The sequence below is a fragment of the Trachemys scripta genome, chromosome 16 (assembly GCF_013100865.1).
Source record: "Trachemys scripta elegans isolate TJP31775 chromosome 16, CAS_Tse_1.0, whole genome shotgun sequence".
Classification (NCBI taxonomy): domain Eukaryota; kingdom Metazoa; phylum Chordata; order Testudines; family Emydidae; genus Trachemys; species Trachemys scripta.
This window is the reverse complement of record NC_048313.1, coordinates 3,790,567-3,806,504: the sequence shown is the minus strand read 5'-3', so window position 1 is coordinate 3,806,504 and position 15,938 is coordinate 3,790,567. Positions and strand designations below refer to the sequence as shown.

The 15,938-nt window shown below is 59.0% G+C and overlaps 1 protein-coding gene across 2 annotated transcripts in view; it reads right to left on the bottom strand.

The window, feature by feature from the left end:
* PLEKHG2 (pleckstrin homology and RhoGEF domain containing G2) overlaps window positions 1-14,687 on the bottom strand; it is a 28,748-nt gene extending 14,061 nt beyond the window's left edge. The window contains exons 1-4 of one of the 2 annotated variants that reach the window (XM_034792298.1): window positions 12,040-14,687; window positions 10,139-10,212; window positions 5,721-6,178; window positions 2,064-2,164 (exon numbers count right to left, since the gene is read on the bottom strand). In XM_034792298.1, the coding sequence (XP_034648189.1) occupies window positions 2,064-2,164; window positions 5,721-6,178; window positions 10,139-10,187 (608 nt within the window). In that variant the 5' untranslated portion in view covers window positions 10,188-10,212; window positions 12,040-14,687. Of the gene's footprint in view, window positions 1-2,063; window positions 2,165-5,720; window positions 6,179-6,962; window positions 7,306-10,138; window positions 10,213-12,039 lie in introns of those variants that run through there. The other variant, XM_034792299.1, reaches the window with a different exon arrangement.
* Between the last annotated feature and the right edge of the window lie 1,251 nt (window positions 14,688-15,938).

Genomic DNA, 15,938 nt, shown 5'->3' with positions numbered 1-15,938 from the left:
GGGGGGGGGGGGGACCCATCCCCCACCCCCTCCTTCCACTTACTCGTTTCTGCATTCCTTCCTTCCTTTTAACCCGACCCCACATGCACCCTAAACCTGGCTGCAACTGATAACCTGTAGTTCCCACAGACCTGATTCCCAGCCCCCCCCTTGCTCTAACCACTAGACCCCACTCCCCTCGCAGAGCTGGGGAAAGAACCCAGGAGTCCTGGCTCCCAGCCCCTCTGCTCTAACCACTAAATCCCCACACCCCGTATTGCAGCCCCCGTTTGCACTCTAATGCCCCCCCCCCCGACTAAGAAAACTGCCCAAGAAAGCGAGGACCCCTCTCCCAATGAATAGGCGTCCTGGGTAGGGCCTGGGGTGGGGTGTGAAGGAATGCCCCCCCCATCACGCTACTGAGCCCCCGCTCGGCATCCGGCTCCTTCCCCTACAGGGTTAAGCAGCCCGGGCTCCGCTCTACAGCCGGCCCACGCAGCTGAAATACTTAAACAGACGCAGATGGGAGTTCTCGCTCTTACAGGAAACAACCTCCGCCCCCCCTTTCCCCTCCCCCACCCTGAGAATAGAGTTGGGGGGGAGGGTGGCCCAGAGCCAGCCCTGGCTGCAAACCGAACGCGCCACGCAAACCAAGCACCCGGCCCCGAGACGCTTCGTTCGCTGCCCCCGCTAGCAAACCGCTGGGGCGTCCTGCCCCCACCCAGCAACGCGCCCGGATCCCTGGGGGAACAGCCCTGGGCTTTTTAGAGTGGGGGAGTGGGGGCCTGGGAGGCCGGACTCCTGGGTTCTATTCCCAGCTCTGAGAGGAGAGCGCTGTCTAATGGTTAGTGAGAGGGGCTGGGAGCCAGGGCTGCTGGGTTCTGTTCCTGGCTCCAGGAGAGGGACTGGGGCCTAGTGGTTAGATCTCACCACACATGGGCTTGGAGGGGTTCCTCTTTAACCCCATTGTTACAGCAAAGGAGAAACTGAGGCACGCCCGGCTGGATGGCGGAGGCCCCCGCATCTCCAAGGTTGCTGAAACACTGGGGGGGGGGGAGGGCAGAGCAGAGAGACGGGAATAGTTCGAAGAGGGAGAAAGGGTGGGGGGCAGCCCACCCCTGCGGGCAGGGCACTGGAGTGAGAACTCACTGGACATTTTCCTAAAAGATCTGCTCTGGGAATTATTTAGGGGCAGGTCTCTGGCCTGTGCCATCCAGGAGATCAGGCTACATGATACCAATGGCCCTTCTGGGCTTGGCATCTATGACTCTATGAACAAGCCACTCCCCTCTCTGGGACTCAGTTTCCTCTCCCCACCCTTTATCTGGGAACTCTTTGGGGGCAGGGACTGTCTATGCAGCACGTGGCAGGATGAGGCCCTCAGCGTTTCATTTCAAACGTTATTGTCATTTGGGTTTGACTTTTAGATTGCATTAAAATATTAAATATACCATATACTCCATTCAATATTGTGTCCGCCCAGGACAGGAGGGCTCCCTACATAAAGGACGTGGGAGATCTCGTGCGATCACCTTTTCCGTGAGACTGTGCACGGCAGCTGGGAGCGTTTGTGAAAACGTCTCTGATCCCGAAAGTTTCACCAATTAACAAACCAGGGAAATTCCCCCATGCAAAAATTAAAAACGTTGTGAACTTTGAGAGAGTTGTTTGAGTCAAAGCAAACCATCCAAACTGTTCAATCTGTCATTTAGCTCAAGGTTCCTCCCCGCGCCCAGAACATTTTGACTTTTGAGGCAAAATCTTGAATTTCGGCCAGAGACTAAAATATTTCAAGACAATAGTCGTAGCTAAGGTACCTTATGATCTCATTCTCTATGGGCCAGGCTCTCTGATTGGACTACATCTCCCATGATGCACCACTTTCTCCTCTCTTAGTGAGGCCATGCTGCATCATGGGAGATCTAGATCCCGAAGTTGCAGGTTCAATCCCCACATGGGGGGTCACTGTTACCAAAGTTGTAGGGAACTCAGAAATCAACTCAATACCCCCAACAAGTCCCTCTCCCGATCATCTCCCACCATTCTCTCCCTGGCCAGCGGGCGCTAGGGGGCAGCAGACTCACCTGTTGAACTCATAGATGTCTTCGATGTTGCAGAACAAAGCGCTTACTTGCTCGGGTTTGAGGGGCAGATGTCCACTGTCTATGATACAGCCAAGATAATCCTGCAAAACAGGAATGGGTCAGACCCTGGCGTTCCCGGAACGCCTCTCCTCCCGCAAAGCACTTTGCAGACATCACCAGGCAACGCTGCATCATCATTTCATCCACAGTGCTGACGGTGGCTGTAGGGTGGGGCGTGGCAGCTGTTTATACAGGGATTACTCATCCCAGCACTGAGATGCAGCCACCTCTGGGGTGGAGCCTGGCAGCAGATTATACAAGGACACCTCACTCAGCACTGAGATATGCTCACTTCTGGGGTGGGCCAGGGCAGTTGTTAATACAGGGGTCATTCCCCCAGCACTGAAGTCCAGCCACCTCTGGGGGAGCACCCGACAGTTGTTGCATAGCACACTGCACAGGGACCACTCACCCACAATTGAAATGCGACTGATCTGGGGTGGGGCATGGCAGTTGCTTAACAGCCACACAGCAACATTGCTCTGGGATGACATGCCCAACAGTGAAATGCAGAAACCTATGAGGTGGCGCACACAGCAGCTGTTTATACAGGAATCCCTCACCCAGCACCAAAACACAGCCACCTCTGGCAACGGGGCTTGGTAGCTCTTTAGACCGTTGTCCCTCACCCAGCACTGAGATGCCGCCACCTCTGGGGTGGAGCATGGCAGCTGTTTATACAGAGATCCCTCACCAATGAGACACGGCACTGGCTCAGCCATGGGGAGAGACCATGGTGCATCGTGGGAAATGGAGTCTGGCCAAGGTGGATAAATGTTGCTAGCGGCTGGATTCAAGGGGCGCCGTCATCCCGGTGACTGAGAAGAGGGCGGAACGAGCCGAGCTGAAATCTACATGCAGCACGGACCGGGGTAACTTTCCCTCTGGAAGGCAACATGTTTAGGGGTGAGGGACTGGGAGCCAGGACGCCTGGGTTCCATCCCCAGCTCTAGGAAGGCGTGTGGTATAATGATCAGATGAGGACTCCTGGGTTATTTCCCAGCACTGGGAGGAGGGGGAGGAGCCTGAGAGTCAGGACTCCTGGGTTCTTTCCCAGCTCTGGGAGGAGGGTGTGGTGTAAAGATTAGAGGGGAGCGGGGAGAAAGGGGGCCGGACTCCTAGGATCTATTTTTAGCTCTAGGAGGGGGATGTGTGGTTTGATGATCAGAGCAGAAGCCAGGACTCCTGGGTCCCTTTGCCACCCGCTCTGTGCCTCGGTTTCCCCGAGTGAAATAACATTTCCTTCCACCCCCTGAGCATCACTTACTGAACGTCCCAGCCCTCGCCCACCCACCAAATGCTGTTAATAAACCCGGAAAGAGCTCTGCTGAGACAATCTGTTAAATCAATCTCATTTCGGTGCCAGTGACCTTTCGCGAGCTCCCCTGCCGCAGCCAGAAAAACCCGCCTGTCCACGCGGAGACTCAGCGCTGGCCAGGACCCCAGCACAACTCCGGCTGATTCACAACAGGGACCTGCCCCCATCACAAGCCGCGCAACCGAGATTTCATGGACTCCTGCTGGGATTCGGACCCGAGAGGAACCCAGACAATGGCAGAGGCAAAAAGTGCCAAGCAATCGCTCCAAAAAAGATCTACTTTGGGGGGTGGGGCCAGAGGGAACCCCAAACTTTTATAGCCACAATAAGAAATCAAAAATAATCGTCGATTTTCCAGACGAGCGGTTTCTCCGCCCCAAAACGCACGCACTGAATTCGATTTGGGGGAAGCGACCGGGAATTTTGGGAATCCCCGTTTGACCCGAACCGAATTCTTTTCCGGTTTTCAGAACGGCCCACGAACCAAAAAGACGGCCAGCGCATTTTGGGGAACGGAAGAAGTTGCAGCTCCCGAAAGGTTCGCCAAATAAAAAAAAAACCTGGGAAATTCCCCTGGGGGGAAAAATAAAAAACTTTGTTAAACGCGGAGAGAGCCGTTCGATTCAAAGCAACTTGTCAAAACCACGAAATCCCTCCATATGACTCAGCAACCCTCCATTTATCAATGCCCCTTATCAATCTCAGCCATTTCGGTACCCGCCGCTACTCCCCATTATGCTCCGAATCTGCTAGTTCTAATCCAGCCGAGATCACGGCCCCATTGTGCTCGGAGCTGTAGAATCCCGCGGCAGAGTTCCCTGCTTAAAAGATGTTACAATCTCAGGCTAGACGGACTAAAGATGGGAGAGACGGAGGACTATTATCCCCATTCAGCAGATGGGGGAAACTGAGGCACGGCGCTTAAGGCCCTCCTTTTCAGAACTGCCAGTCGTGGATGCTTAGCGCTTCTAATTATTAGGCCTCAAGTGGTTTGCTCATGGTCACCCCCAGGGAGCCTGCGGGGGAGCTGGGAAGAGAAGCCAGTCTCCTGAGTTCCATATCCTCTGCTCTAACCACTGCACGTCACTCCCCTCCCCAACCTGCCAATAGAACCCAGGAGTCCGGGTTCCCATCCCCCCTCACTCTAACCACTAGATTCCTCCCCTCCCCGAGCTGTCAATAGAATCCAGGAGTCCTGGTTCCCAGTCCTCCTTGCTCTAAGACCCCACACTGGGAGGGGAGAGGAGTCTAGTGGTTAGAGCAGGAGGGCTGGGAGCCAGGACTCCAGGGTTCTATCCCCAGCTCTGGGAAGGGAGCGGGGTCTAGTGGCTAGAGCTGGGGGGCTGGGAGTCAGGACTCCTGGGTTCTATCCCAGCTCTGGGAAGGGAGCGGGGTCTAGTGGCTAGAGCAGGGGGGCTGGGAGTCAGGACTCCTGGGTTCTACCCCGGGCTAATGGTTAAAACCAAGTACTGGGAGGCCTTTGGTCCAGCACTGAGTCCCAGGGGCCCGCGGGAGCACGAGTCCAGCTCTGGGATGAGCCGTTTGCTGCCGGGGCTGGAGTTCCCGGTGAGCCGGTTCCCCTCAGCTCCCTGCCGGGGAGTCGGCTGCAGGCCTGGCTCCAGGCTCCCGGCAGATGCTCCCCGCCCCCACCCGCCAGAGCTCGCATTTCAGCCCTTCCTGCCAGAGGAATAACTGGGATTCTTTGGGCCTCTCTCGGGGCAGCCGGGGCCTGTCTGACCCGCCAGGGCAGGCGCTGATCCACCGACACTCGCAAGGCAGCTGAGCAGCGAATTACCCACCCCCCCAAATCGCTATGCTGCTCACAAAGGTCCCGCCGGGGTCACCTCTGTGCTGAGCGGCCAGGGGGTTGGGCTGGGCCTCAGGACGCCCGGGTCCTACTCCTGGCTCCGCCCCAGATTCGCCATGTGACCGCGGGGAAGTCACAGCCCCGCTTTAGGACTCAGTTTCCCCACCCTTTGTCTGTTTAGACTAGACGCTCTTTGTCTGTGCAGCACCCGGCGCCGTGAGGCCTCGATCTCGGGTGGGGCCTAGAGCTGCTACTGGAAAGTCAATGGCGATTAATGTTGTTTATTAATAATACGCATTAGCATAAAGAAACCCATAGCAAAACCGGGGCCCCGTTAACTTGGGGGTTATACTTCCTCCCCACAGCGCCCCCTGCTGGGAGAGGTCGGGGCTGGAGCAGCCGGGAGCTCCGCCCACAGCCAGCGTCCCCCACCCCGCTCCTCACAGCGCCCCCTGCTGCTCCCTTTGCTCACCTCCACGATGCTTCTCAGGTCCCGCACGTACGCCTGCTCCGTCTCCACAATCTCCAGCACCACCCGGTCCAGCTGGGACAGCTTGACCCGCCGTTCCCTGGCTCTGGCAGGCCCGGGGGACCAGGCATTGCCACCGCCACACTTGGCGCCCCCCGGGGGCCCCTCGGCCGGCCCCTCCAGCAGCGCCACCGGGGTGAGATCGAGGCTGATGTCGCTGCCGTTCTGCTGGGCGTCGGGCGGGTAGCCGGCGGGGCAGCCCCCGCCCAAGGCCCCGCTGCTGCCGAAGGCGCTCTGGCTGTCGGGCAGGGAGGCGGAGGAAGCGGAGGAGCTGAGGCTGACGGGCCGCTCGCCGTCCGAGCACACCGTGTTGACCGAGGTGCAGCTGCCCGAGATGGCGGCGGCGGCCATGCCGCCGGCGATCCCGCTCAGTGAGGACACGGAGGATGGTCTGGCGGCCACTGAGGGGGGAGAGCGAGACGGACGGGTTAGCGGCGCCCACCCTGCTGGGAGATGCCCCATCGCGCAGCGCCCCCTGCTGGGAGAGGCCGGGGCTGGAGTAGCCGGGAGCTCCCCCCATAGCCAGCTCCTGCCCCGCTCCCCACAGCGCCCCCTGCTGGGAGAAGCCAGGGCTGGAGTTCCTGGGTTCGCCACCCTGCTCTTGGAGGGGAGTAGAGTCTACTAGTCAGAGCAGAGATGAGTCTGGACTCCTGGGCTCTGTCGCTGACTGACGTTGGGCAAGCCCCGTGCCTCCCCCCCGTGCCTCAGTTTCTCCCTCTGTGTAAGAGGTACTGTGACACCCTCCTCCCTCACCACTCAGGGGCGCTAACCTCATTCGTGCCTGCAGAGCTCCTCCGGCGGGACACACCGGGGGAGCCAAGGGGCCACTGCCTGGATGCCCAGGGCTCAGGCAGATTTCCCCGTGCTCGCAAGCAGCGGCAATGGCTGGAGCATCAAGGGATCGATTCCTCCCCCCTCTACCTCTGTGGCTCTCCGGCCCAGCGTGGCCGGGAACGGCCGCAGCTCTCTCTTTTCAGCCCTTCTCAGGCTGGGCCTCCGGCACTAATAGGAGACAGGTGCACCCCATGAGCTGGGGGGGGATCCTTTCTAGTCCCACTGTCCCTCCGGCCCAGACCCCAATAAGCCGGCACCCACCCGTGCATCCTGCAAACCACCCCATCCCGGAGCTGCAACCACAGTGAGCTCAAGCCGCTTCCTCCCGCCGCCCCCCACCCGCATCGTCACCTCCGATCCTGGCTCCGCGGGGTTGTGCCCCCATCTGACGTGGCGACGCCAGGGGGACCCGTCCCCAGCTGCACTTCACGCTCCCCACCCCCGCCCCGGCTCCGGTCTCCGAGAGCTTCCTCGCCCGCCTTGCACCTTCGAGGCTGTGGTTTGCGTTGCATTGTGGGAGGAGAGGCTTTGCACACACACACTCGGCACACACTGAGCTCCGCCACTCGGGGAAAGGTTTGCACAAAAATATACATTAGAGACGGGCCCTGGATTCAGATCGTCCCTGGGCAGCTCGGTGCTGGGTTCTGGTCCTGGGCCATGAGCCCACGTCTGTCATCTGTATTTAGTTATTATATCCACAGATCCCTCTATGTGCGCGCGCACACACACACCCCATTAAGCACAAACCCCTGTGCGCGCGCACACACACACCTCTGTGCACACACACCCCCCACTAAGTACAAACCCCTGTGCGCACACACACACCTCTGTGTGCACACACACACACATACACACACACACCACTAAGCACAAACCCCTGTGCGCTCACACACACACCTCTGTGCACACACACACACACACCCCACTAAGCACAAACACCTGTGCGCACACAGACACCTCTGTGCACACACACACACACCCCCACTAAGCCCAAACCCCTGTGTGCACAACACACCTCTGTGCACACACACACACCCCACTAAGCCCAAACCCCTGTGCGCGCACAACACACCTCTGTGCACACACACACACACCACTAAGCACATACCTCTGTGCAGGCACACACCTCGAGGCACACAACTCTCTATGCACACCCACACACCCCTATATGCATACACACACCCCAAGTGTGCACACACACACACCCTGTGCACACGCGCACACCCCGCTGTACACATTCAGCCCTCTATGCATACCCGACGCGCACACCCAGACACACACACACATGCATTTGTGCACAAATGAACTTTTCCCATGCACTCACCCGGCACTCACGCTCGCCCCTCGTGCATGCGCACACCACCACACACACATTACACAAGCGCACCGCTGTTCAAACACACAGACGCACAAACCCCTTTACGCACACATCTCCCTATACGCGTACACGGCCGCCCCAGCCACACGCACACGGCGCACTCCCCCCACGCACACACAATTCAAGGCCACTCCGTGCCTGCGCCCCCACCCCTCCATGCACGCGCACACTCGTCCCAACCCAGCACTGGTGCACAAACACTTCTCTGCATGCACGGACACCCCACAGGTACCCCCTCACACCCCATGCACAGAGAACAATGGAGAATGTTACACACACACACACAGTGGATTTGAACAGCCGTGGGGAGTGTCACACAGACAGCAGTATAACAATACCTCCCAGCTCTCATCATTGGCTGATCTCAGAGCGCTCGTTTTACTGAGGGGGAAACTGAGGCACGGAAAGAGGACGGGACTTGCTCACAGGCCCCCAGCGGCAGAGCCGGGAATGGAGCCTGGGTCTCCTGAACACCAGTCCAGCGCCCTATCCACTAGGCCACACTGCCTCCCATCTACGGTGGCATAAATATCCGGACCCTTCGCCCTCCCCCGTTGCCCGTGCTCCAGGAGAAGCCAGCAGGAGCAGGACTCCGGCAGCAGGAGGCCTGGGGTCGGGGTCTGCCGGCCCCATGGACTCCAATGGAGCGACGCCCATTGATACCAGCCGGGGACCTGGCCCCTCCCGGCAAGTCACATCTCTCTGGCCCTTTCGGTTCCAGGCAGCGAGTGAGTCAAAACGATCAGCAGCCGCAGAGCCAGAGAGAGGAACCGACTGCACCCGACGCTTCGGCGGGAGGAAGTGGAACATGAACAGCTCGCAAGCAGGGGTGGGACACCGGCACTGCCTGGCTGTCTCCATGCGCCCTGGCAGCGTGCCTCAGTTTCCCCTTTAAAAGCCCCACCCTAATGCTTTCAAATGGGGGGCAGCTTCAGTGCAGACAATGGCTCTTCAATGCAGACCCGCTGGGTGGGGGGTCCCTGCTTGTCTCTTGTCAGTTTCAACGGCCGGGGAAGGGTTAAATTCGATCCCTTAAAGGGCCCATCCACCCCTCCACGCGCCAGGCTCCTCGTGCCAAGACTGCCAGGAATGCGGAAGCCCTCGGACGACCTGTTTGCTTTGGTCTCCCCATTGGGGGCCTCCTCGAGCCAACCGGCCGCGTGAAGCCTGGAGGTTTATTATTCAAACCCTGGCCCCCCGCTGGCTGGGAGGGGGGTGGGACTGGCATATGCCCAGGCTGAAATGTCCGGCCCCATGACTCCAGCTCTGACCCCCCTGCCCCCCCTCCCATCGCCTCCTCCTCCGCCTCCTCCTTCTGGCCTGAGAGTCAGCTCCCCGCCCCGCTGAGCTCTGGGGCTGGGGTTGTGGGGAGGTCGCTTGGACTCCCTTTGCTCTGCGTGGCTTCCAGTGCCATTTAGAGCAGCCTCTGGGCTGCTCTAACTCACTCCCCCCACACAGCCCCCGTCCACCCAGAGCCCCTCTCTGCCTCATCTGAGCTAGGATCGGCACCCATCCCTCTGCTGGGGTGGGTCATTCGGCTCTGAGCATGGGGATCTGCAGGCACAGCTGGGAGACGCTCGTCGTCCGGGCAGCAGTTTGGGGGAGGGGTGGGGTGTGGGGCGGGTTTGAAGGAGGCGGCGGAGGAGTGGCTGGTGGGTTAGGGATGGGGAGATCGTTCAGGGGCTGCAGGGAAGAGGGAATGAGAAAGAACGTGGGAAGAAGAGAGACAAGGAGCCTGTGAAGCAAATCACAATCACTGTGCCCCCATCTGAGAGATGGGGAAACTGAGGCACGGGGGGAGGGGGAGAGATTTCCCCAAGGTCAGCCAGCGAATCAGTGGCAAAGCTGGGAATAAAACCCAGGAGTCCTGGCTCCCAGCCCCCCCCCCCAACTCTAACCCATTAGACCCCCCTCCCCCATCTGGGAAAAGAACCCAACAGTCCAAACTTCCAATCTGCCCGCTCTAGCTACTAGACCTCACTCCCCTCCCACACCGGAGAATAGGACCCAGGAGTCCTGCCTCCCCGTCTCTGCTCTGTGCAGTAACCCACCCCATCTACGGGCGGGGCAGATCGTCTCATCAGCCCAGGAGCTCTGCATCCAGCCCCACAGGGGGTCACACCGCATGGGGGCCCCGGGCACCAACCTTGACTGCCTGCTTTCTTCTTGCTGCCTCGACGGGCTCCCTCAGGCATGGTGCTGTGGTCTGCGACGGACGTCCTGCGCAGAGAGGGAGACAACGCCGAGTCACAAGTCACGAACCAGGAGTCTCACAACCGCCTCGCTCCAACCCACAGTCCACACTCGAGTCGAACCATTCAGGTTTGGATTGGATTGGATGATCTTCCGGGGGGGGGGGGGGTGGAGAGGCCTGGGTCGTTTACCAAATTTCAGCTGGATACCGGATTAGTCTTCCCTCTCACGCCTAAAAGATGCTCTCTGCACGATGGTTGTTAAACAGCTTCCATGCCTCACCCCAGAAGTGGCTGCATTTCAGCATCAGGTGAGCAAGCCCTGTATGAACAGCTGCCACGCCTCACCCCAGAGCGGGCTGCATCTCGGCACCGCGTGGGGAAAAACAACCCCGTGGGCACAGCGGAAGCACGAGCCACTCAGTGCAAGATGCACCGAGAAGCAGACGACTTTATGACCCCAGGGCAACTGTCCCCCAGGCTCCGCCAACAGGACCAAGCCTCGGCCGATGCAAGCAGGGGAAGAACCCAAGGTGAATCCACGACTCACAAACGCGGAGGGACCTTTCTGCTGCAGACTGGGACGGGCACGTGCCTGGAGCGGGGCTGATCCTCGTGTCGCCCTTTCCCCGCACCGGTGCAAATGCAGCCTTTTGCTCTGCTGCAGATGTTGCTCCAGGTGCAGAGCGACAGGGAATCGGGCCCCTCTGCCTGCGGCACATCTGGGTCCCTCATGCCTGGCGCTCAGCCACTAACTGTCACTGCCAGCAGGGAAGCTAGTTTAGCGGAGGAAGCAGTCTAGGCGGAGAACAAGGAGGATAATAGCACTTCCCTTTGCCTCCATGTGGAAGCATCATTAACCCCTTGTGCAAACTGTGCAGTGTTGGTGCAACTCACACCATGCAAGCTGCATTGCATGGTCCTCGTGCCACTCCCCCTCGTGCAACCTGCATTGCACAGGGTTGGTGCAAGTCCCCCTCATGCAAATTGCACTGTGCTGGTGCTGCTGGGGCAACCCTTCTTGTGCAAAATGCACTGCACCCTGTTGGTGCAACCTCCTCTCGTGCAAACAGCACGGTGTCGGCACAACCCACACCGTGCAAATCCTGCTACAACATGCTGGGGCAATCCTTCCTCGTGCAAACTGTGCAGTGTGGGGTGGACGCCAACTCCCCCTCGTGCAAACTGGTGCGAACAGCGGCTTGCACCGCCCCAGCTTCCCCGGGGCAGACTCTGGGAGCTCATCGGCGCCGTGCCAACCAGCCGGGCCTGGTCCCCGTTCAGCTCCGCCTGGCGGGGTTGGAGCAAGGTCAGGATTGCTCGGCTGCCAGCCGCCGCGCGGAGGAGTGCATCACAATCATATCAGGCAGCCCTTCCGCCCTACCACCCCCCCCCCGCGTCCTTCCCTCTTTCCTGGAGCTGCAAGAAACAGGCGAAAGTTGGCACCGCTCATGCCCGCTGCCCACCAGGCGGGCCTACGGCTTTAATCCCTGCACAGCTCACTGGTTCCCCCTATTCATCTCCAGGCACAATCAACACAGGCTGGGAACACAATGTAGCCTATTTTGAGCCCAGTGACTTCAGCCGGACCAAACCACTTCAACCCTCCGGAGTTTCAACAGCTGTGCGCCACCGGCCGCTGCCAGGAGCGACAGGTGCCCCCGACGCTCGCGATGGCTGGGAACTGATTAGGGAAGATACACCCCGACGAGCCGAGCCGGTGACCCACGCCCCACGCTGCAACCAACCCCCAGAAACCATCTGACCAATTGAGTCGGGGAGCCAAAATCCTTCCTGACCCCCGCAAGGTGGCCGGGTGAAGCCCTGAAGCATGAGATTCGATTACAGTCATTACCGGCCAGCAGCAGGTGTCAGGTGCACGTTGAAGGCAATCGCAGCTCATCGATAATGGGGATGGAGACGTAGCAACGACCGTCCCCCTTCACGTTCTAGACGGAAGGATCCAACGGAAAAAGATGGGGGGGTTGATGGGACAAGACAGCCTCCCCCCGAAATAAACCCAAATACAAGTAGGTTCCCACCCCCGCCAGCAGACGCAGGCTGGCCTTGAGGTTAGGGCATGGGGCTGTCAGTCTCCAGCTCTGCTACAAACGCCCTGTGTAGTATTTTTTATTATTTGGTATATTTTGGTAGGACCTAGCAGCCCCTGATAAGGTCCAGGCCCCATCATGCCGGGTGTTGCACAGGGTCGGGTCTGGGGTTACAGGTGGAGCAACTTTTAGGTCTATTACGGTAGCACCCAGAGGTCCCAGCTAAGATTGGGGCCCCACCGCGCCGGGTGCTGCACAGACCCAGAGCCACCCCCGACCCAAAGAACTTCCAGTCCGATCCACTTCGGAAGTGGAATAAGCTGAGTCGGAAAAAGGCACTTCGCTTGGTGCACGGTTCACACCCTACCTTAATCCGGAGTAACATCCCCATCTAGATACGCCCTATAGACAAAGGAAGAATCATCCACCCCATGGGGAAACTGAGGCCCAAAGATACACGAAGGGCCCTAGATTCCATAGTGAGTCTGTGGCAGCGCCAGGAATCCAACCCGGATCTCTTCAAGCCCAGCCCGGTGTGGTAACCAGAAAACCAATCTGACGTGGAGTCCCCTCTGCCTCAGTTTCCCCACCTATACAATGAGCAGGAGGATCCTTCCCTGTCTCCCGCGGCGGTTGTGAGGAGGGCAACAGCAATCCCTAGCGCTTTTCATCATAGAAACTTCGGGCTGGAAGGGACCCCGAGAGGTGATCGCGTTCAACCCCCTGCGCTGAGGCCGGACCGAGTTAACCTAGCCCGGCCCTGACCGGGGTTTGTCCAGCCTGTTCTTAAAAGCCCCCAGTGACGGGGATCCCGCAAGGTCCCTGGGCCGCCTGTTCCAGAGCTTCCCTCCCCGGAGAGTTCGGAGTTCTCCTCCCTGGTCTAACTCCTGTTAGCAGTCACATCTCAAAGAACTATATCAAGGAAGTCAGTATCATTAGCCGCATTTGGGTAAACTGAGGCACAGAGGGGCCAGGGACTTTCCCACGATCACCCAGCGGAGGACACAACCCAGGTTTCCTGTGTCCCAGTCTAGCGCTCGATCCACTAGGCCACACTGCGCCTAGCGCAACCCACGACTCCCGACCAGGGCGGTACCACACGACAAGCAGCAACAGAAGCCGCGAGGGGGTTTGACGACCCCGGGGGCGGGCATGAGGCCCGGCTGCCCGCCAGCAGGGCAGCGGTGGAGGGGACGCCTGCTCCGTGCACAGAAACCAGGGTGGGTTTACACACACTCCCAGCAGTTCCCTCGGATTGGGTGCCAGTCGCATTCCTGAGCTAATGCCGCTTTCCAGATTCCCCCACCCAAATCCCCAGGCTTCAAACAGAAAGAGAGTGAGGGAAAATATCCCCTAATAAGGTCAAACGGGACACCCTCCGCGGCAGAAAGAACGTGGCCCGGCGGCAGGCTTTGGAGGGGGAATCCAGTCGATTTCCGCCGGGGCGACTGAGGGCAAACCTGGGCTCGGTTGGGAATCAGTTCTTGGGTCTTTGGTTTTCACGGACTCCTGGGTCCTGCTTCTCAGTCACGCTCAGGTCCCCCTGGGAGGCTCTGGGGTGGGAATGGCTGCCCTGAGAATCTCCCACCCACAGGGGGCCTCCCCAGTCTGCCGGGGGCTGGTGTAAGGGCCCTGCTCAAAGCCCCGGAAGTAGGGGTGGATCGGGGCCGCAGCCGGAGCGCCCTGCGCTGTGTCTATTCTCTGCTCTCCAGGGCCCAGAAGGGGCGCAGCATGCGTTAGAGCAGCCCTGAGGCTGCACCGAGTGGACCAGGCAGGGCTCAAAATACAGGGAATGCAAAGGGGGCCCAAAGGGATCCCACCATCCTTGCTCCAGGCTCCTAGGAGCTGCCCCCTATGGGTTGGGGAGGGGGGGGACAAAGAATAGCCAGAGCCGCAGTGCGCTCTGGCCGCGCCCCTGAAGCTAAAACTGCATCTTTCTGGATCTTGTACAGCGCCTGGCACATTGTCACAGCTCCACCGTCAATGACAGCGACCAAGACGAAGCAAAACCCGTCCTCCCTGTCATTCCAAACAAAGAAACCCCAAGCGGAAGGATCCCATGCATAAAAAGAAGAGGGGGTGGCGGGTGAAGATATTTGGTGCTTCGCGTAAGGCCCTAGCTTTTGGAGTCATGGGATTTCTTACAAATCTAGCTTGCTTGAGTTTCTAGCCGTCATGTCTTCCGAGAAATCCTTGGAAACATGGACTGAGCGTGACCCTAAGGATTACAAAAACCAGAAGGGAAGTAAAAAGAACCCCAACATTATTCAACATGAAATGTCTCCGTGGCCCCGAACTGAACGTCCTCAGAATTCATGTTTCCTGGGAATTTCATTCTAATGCCGAGCGAAGTTTTTACCCCCAAAATGTCGCAATTTCCCACAGAACAGAAATCTCGGGGGGTCCAGCCCACTCTAAAAGCAGATCAGACCTGACAGCCAGTCCTGCTCCAACCACTAGATCCCACTCCCCTCCCAGAGTCAGGATAAGAACCCAGGAGTCCTGACCCTCAGGCCAGCCCCTGCTCTATCCACTAGATCCCCCTCTCCTCCTGGGAGACGGGCCTAGAACCCAGGTGTCCTACCTCCCAGTTCCACTCCTGCCACCATCTTCCCCACTGCTGCCACCATCACAGCCCCCATCCTCTATCTAACCAGCCTGTGACCTCCCCCACCCCAGCCTGCCACAAGCTAACCTGAGTGTGGAAGTGCGTCCATGCTGGAGAAAGCATCTGGGAGCCTTGGCTCATGGGCGTGGCCCAAGCTGGAATCAGGCAGGGGATTTCCGGGTTCACAATTATCCCTTTCAGAGCCAGCACCCGAGCTGGAAAGCACCCAAAGACCCAGCCGTGCCTATGGGGTTCTTATTCCAGGTAGGATCTTAGCACCCAGAGGGCCCCACGGCACCCAGGGCTGCACAGACAGTGGAGAGCTACCCCGCCTAAGCAGACAAAGGAAGCCCTAGAGATTCGCCCAGCCGGCAGTGGGCTGATTGTGTCTGTATCACGACTCGAGCGAGATCGGGGCCCAGGCTAAATAACCGAGACAGACAAAGGACGGGAGGGAAAAGAAAGAGGCCAGTGGCTGCATCAAAACACCTCCAGTCTCCTGGGTCCCACCCTCTGGTTGATCCACTCAAGCTAATTAGAACTCAATCCTCCCAGTCCCTCAGCTGTGTTGGGTCTTATAGTATTATCCCCATTTTACTGCCGGGGAAACTGAGGCACGGAGCGGTGATTCATCCAGTGAGGGCCTGCCCACCAGGAAGCTGGTTCCAGGAAACATGTGAGAGCCCAGGACTGGGAGGGAGGTGGAGGATATCCATGCCTGCTCCTTCTCTGTCCACAGCTGAGCCAGGCTGCGGGAGTGGCGCTGTGATCCCCAGCATGCCCTGCCTCGTGTCTGTACAGCGCCTAGCACCGCGCAGTCTTGCTCAGAGCGTCTACGCGCTACCATAACGTACGCCACATCCACACACCTCGTCACTTTCCGGCAGCCCCGCGTAACCGGCAGGTGAGGGAGAAAAAGTCCAGCTGTCATTTAGCGACGCTTCCAGAGCGTGCCCCGCTCCGGACGCAAAGGGTGCTGGGACGGCGAACGCTGGGGCGTGGGATCAAACACAAACTGGGCAGGGCGCCCAAAATTACCAAACACATGCAATGCGCAGACATGCCCGGAACCGAGAGGGAAGGGGAAAAAGGGAA